Raw genomic sequence first — 3,567 nt, 5'->3', positions numbered from 1 at the left:
TCAAAGTAATATAGTACGGTACTTAGAGTACATGTGAGATTATACTCAGGTTAGGGAGATGTTTAACCAATATCACGTGTTATTATTCTACCTAACAATGTATTTAATGAAATTAATGCGAAAACAAACTCAACGGTTAAAAGGTTTCATTGAAAAAACTACTCCTGGTCTTGCCTAATAAAACACCTGCAACCCGACACACATCAAACGCAACTTACAAAGACAATGATAATCTGGTTAATCTGTATCACTCACCGAATTGGAGTAGCTTACTCTGCCCATGGTATGGCAGTATTGGGCAGCTCAGTAATAGTAGGTAAGACCAGGCAGGTACACTGGTCACAGTTGAATGGTCTGTCTGATGATTAGGTCGTCTGACAATTGGGAGTGAACCAAAGCATATACAGCGGAATATCTGCGAAACTAGTTGCTCCTTTTATGGGACTGGTTAGTTGTATGACCACGGGCCTTGACACAAGCATGGTGTTGGAAGACAAGTTATACATGTACATCCTATATGGTGACTGTTTTTCACTGTTCATATTCTAAATTCATTCACAATACCACAACATTTTAGTACTCCTTGAAAGTTTACAATGACTTCAAAATGTACAATAGATTGAACGAGAAGAAATAATATATTGCGGATTATTCAATCAGTGTCTCTTTTATCAGCCGCTACGTTTGTATCGTTTGCATTGTACAAAGAAATTTATTTTGTATTTTGCCTGTCCTTTTGCAGATTTAGCTTAAAAATATGCTCATTCGAATAAGGAACTAAAACATTGCTTATCATGAATATATATGATACAATTAAAAGTTTCGTGTACTCTTGAGATGTATTCACTTACAGTTGAATGATCCAGGTTAATTGGAACAAAGTGTAGAACGGGTTGTAAAGGTTTGTATTTGGTAATGTGTAGGTTTGTTAAATACGATTTTTTTAATTCCTTTTCTTCAAAATGTAAAAAAAAATTATGCTTGAAAAATAGAGTTGACTTGATGGCCACCTGAGATTGTCTGGTGGACACGGTTTAACCTCACTTACAGCTCATTGCTTTTTTGGGTTATAGTCTCTCTGACTAAAGTGGACATGTGCAGGTGAGCTCTGTTCAATTAGCCCGCGATATGCCAAGGAGAGGCACGGGCCACCGAGCCGTGGGTGCCCGTGCCTATAATAAAAACAGAAGATGAGGTTGGGTTAAATGGCCGAGGGTGTGCAGGTACTAGTGGGCTACTTAGCTGCTAATTGTGTATACCAAAATGCTACCGTTGCCATGGCCACGCGCGTGGCCGACGGCGATTGCAGCTAGCGCTGCTGGCCTGGGACTGCTACCGCTGTCCGGCCCCCACGGTAGCATATTTAACCGCTACCATTGCTTGGCAACTCCCACGTTGCCAAAAGCAGCTCCACGCTGCTGGCCTAAGTCAGACTGCCGCTGCCCGGCCCCAGGTAGCCGGCCAAAGCAGATCACACTGCCCGGCCCCATTAGCAAAACCATTGTGCGGCCCCCGCCGCGGACCCAACTGTCAGCTACCGCTTGACAAGACGACTTCCGCCGCCGGGCCCATATACGTGGCAATTGTTTGCCCCAACGTATGTTATTTTACGATTCCCCGGCTGAAAAGTCGGGAAAGACAAGGTTCCCACTGAGAAGCAGGTAACCCCGGAAAGGTTCCCGCTGAAAAGCAGGTAGCCTTAAGCACGAGTATTAATTTGGAAGCAAGTTAATTTGTTACTAGCAGTGTAGCCCACAAGAACCCCGCCACAAAGCACCCGAGTGCTACCCCACACCCACGGCCACGCGATACGCGGAGATAGCATTGTTGCCCGGCTTGCCTATGTACTGAAAGGAAACACTAACCTGTGGAGATAATATCCTTACTGGCGCAAAATGAGCGCCAGGGCATGCAATAAATTGTCCGTAAACACACACAGTCCTTTGTCGCTGAGGTGGACGCCCTCCCAGGCGTACCATGTCTTGTCTGATGCCAGGATCTGAGGATGTGGCACCATTGTACCGCCGAGTTCTTTGACTCGGTTGGCCAGTCGGCGGTTGATATTCTTCTGCATCCCCTCGATCTTTAGTGGGTCCCTGGCATCGTGCCAGTAGCGCCTGGGCAGCATTGAGGATACGATGATCCTGGTGTCAGGAAGCTGGAGTTGTATCCGGAGGATTGATGCCACCATGTCAAGGTAGAGTTGGCTGCCCTTGACCGAGCACAGGTCGTTGGAGCCCAGGTGAATGATGAGGGCTCTGGGGCTGCGCCGTGTCGCCTTGACCTGTGCATCCAGAATGGTGTCCAGCTCCTTCCACCTCATCCCCCCTCGTGCCAGCCATAGCATCCTCGGTTGGTTCGGACTGGTGCCCTTCAGGAGCAAGTACTGCCGTGCCCTGGCCATGTAGCTGGATCCCACCATCCAAACTGTAAACAATAAGAAGTGTAGTAAGTACCATGAAAGACTATTTGAATTAGTTGTGCAACATTGAATTTGTTGGTAGGCGTATGTAAGCATTGTAGCAATCTGATTTCCACCTGCCGTATTGTTGTATGAGGTGTTCGGGCACCCCGTTCATGGCAGCTGATGTGGCTGCCCCAATGCGGAAGGAGTGCGAAGAATAGCAGGCCATGTTTATGTTGCTGTGTGCTGAGGCCTTTTTTAGGAGTGCCTGGAATTGGTACCTTGTAACGGGGGAATGGTCAAAGTGGACGAATGCATGTTGTGGGCCGGAGGGGCGCGCCTCCAGGTAGTGCTTGATGGCGACTACCGGACATAGCGTGTTACCTGGTATAGGTGACATTGTAACTGTTGTCCCCATCCTGTACTGATCGGACTTTGAGTGTGGTAAATGGATTGAAAGCTGCTGGGGGTTGCCCGAGAAGCTTAGAATCTGGATGGCGCAACCTGTTTTTGAGGGTCCAGTTTGTACCAGTTCGCTAACCCTAAAGAAGCCGAAGAAGGCTGTGCAGTAGACTGCCTTGAATAGCCTGGCTTCGTATGCTGATGAGCATACAAGAGGCAGATTGTTGGTTACTACCTGCAGCAGATCTGCAGTGATCGGTTTTCTGGTGTCTGGACGGCCCGCTGATTTGTGTAAGCCAGTTACAATCTTGCCTACCAGGAAATGGTTTGTACAGTCGGTGAGCCCGTGGAATTTGTGGTGTGAAGACAGCGCTGCACTGTAAGTCTTGACTGTGTTGGGGGAGTGGTGAGTGACTGACAGATAAGCAATAAAGTTTACGACCTGATCCAGCGGGACTGGCCACACCTCTTGTAGCTGGTGTGCGGACCGGAACTGGTGCAAGGCATTGATGCCTGTTTGGTAAGTGTCCCATGTATTAGTAGACAGAGATTGTTGTAGGAGTCTGCCGGCTTCCTGCCTCAGATCAGCCATATGTTGCACGGGATAGGTGTGGGGTTCTGGTCCGCGGCTGGTGCTGCCTCTCGGAAGCGTTTGAGCTGAAACCTCGAGAGAGCATCGGCAATAGTGTTAGCAGTGGAACATACATACTTTGCCTTAAACATAATATTATATCGGAGGCACTGCAGGATTAGGCGACGGA

The 3,567-nt window shown here is 47.9% G+C and overlaps 1 protein-coding gene across 1 annotated transcript; it reads right to left on the bottom strand.

Annotated features, from left to right (window-relative positions):
- Positions 1 to 1,882: 1,882 nt before the first annotated feature.
- Positions 1,883 to 3,339, bottom strand: LOC125374086. Its single transcript, XM_048384841.1, has 2 exons — positions 3,273 to 3,339; positions 1,883 to 2,427 (listed from the first exon to the last, which is right to left on the bottom strand). The coding sequence occupies exons 1-2, from the start codon at positions 3,337 to 3,339 to the stop codon at positions 1,883 to 1,885; spliced, it is 612 nt and encodes a 203-aa protein (XP_048240798.1).
- Between the last annotated feature and the right edge of the window lie 228 nt (positions 3,340 to 3,567).

This window comes from Haliotis rufescens, unplaced genomic scaffold, assembly GCF_023055435.1.
Source record: "Haliotis rufescens isolate VD_foot unplaced genomic scaffold, xgHalRufe1.0.p SCAF_51, whole genome shotgun sequence".
NCBI classification, from domain to species: Eukaryota; Metazoa; Mollusca; class Gastropoda; order Lepetellida; family Haliotidae; genus Haliotis; species Haliotis rufescens.
Note: the sequence above shows the minus strand (reverse complement) of the source record. Positions and strands in the feature narration are given on the sequence as shown.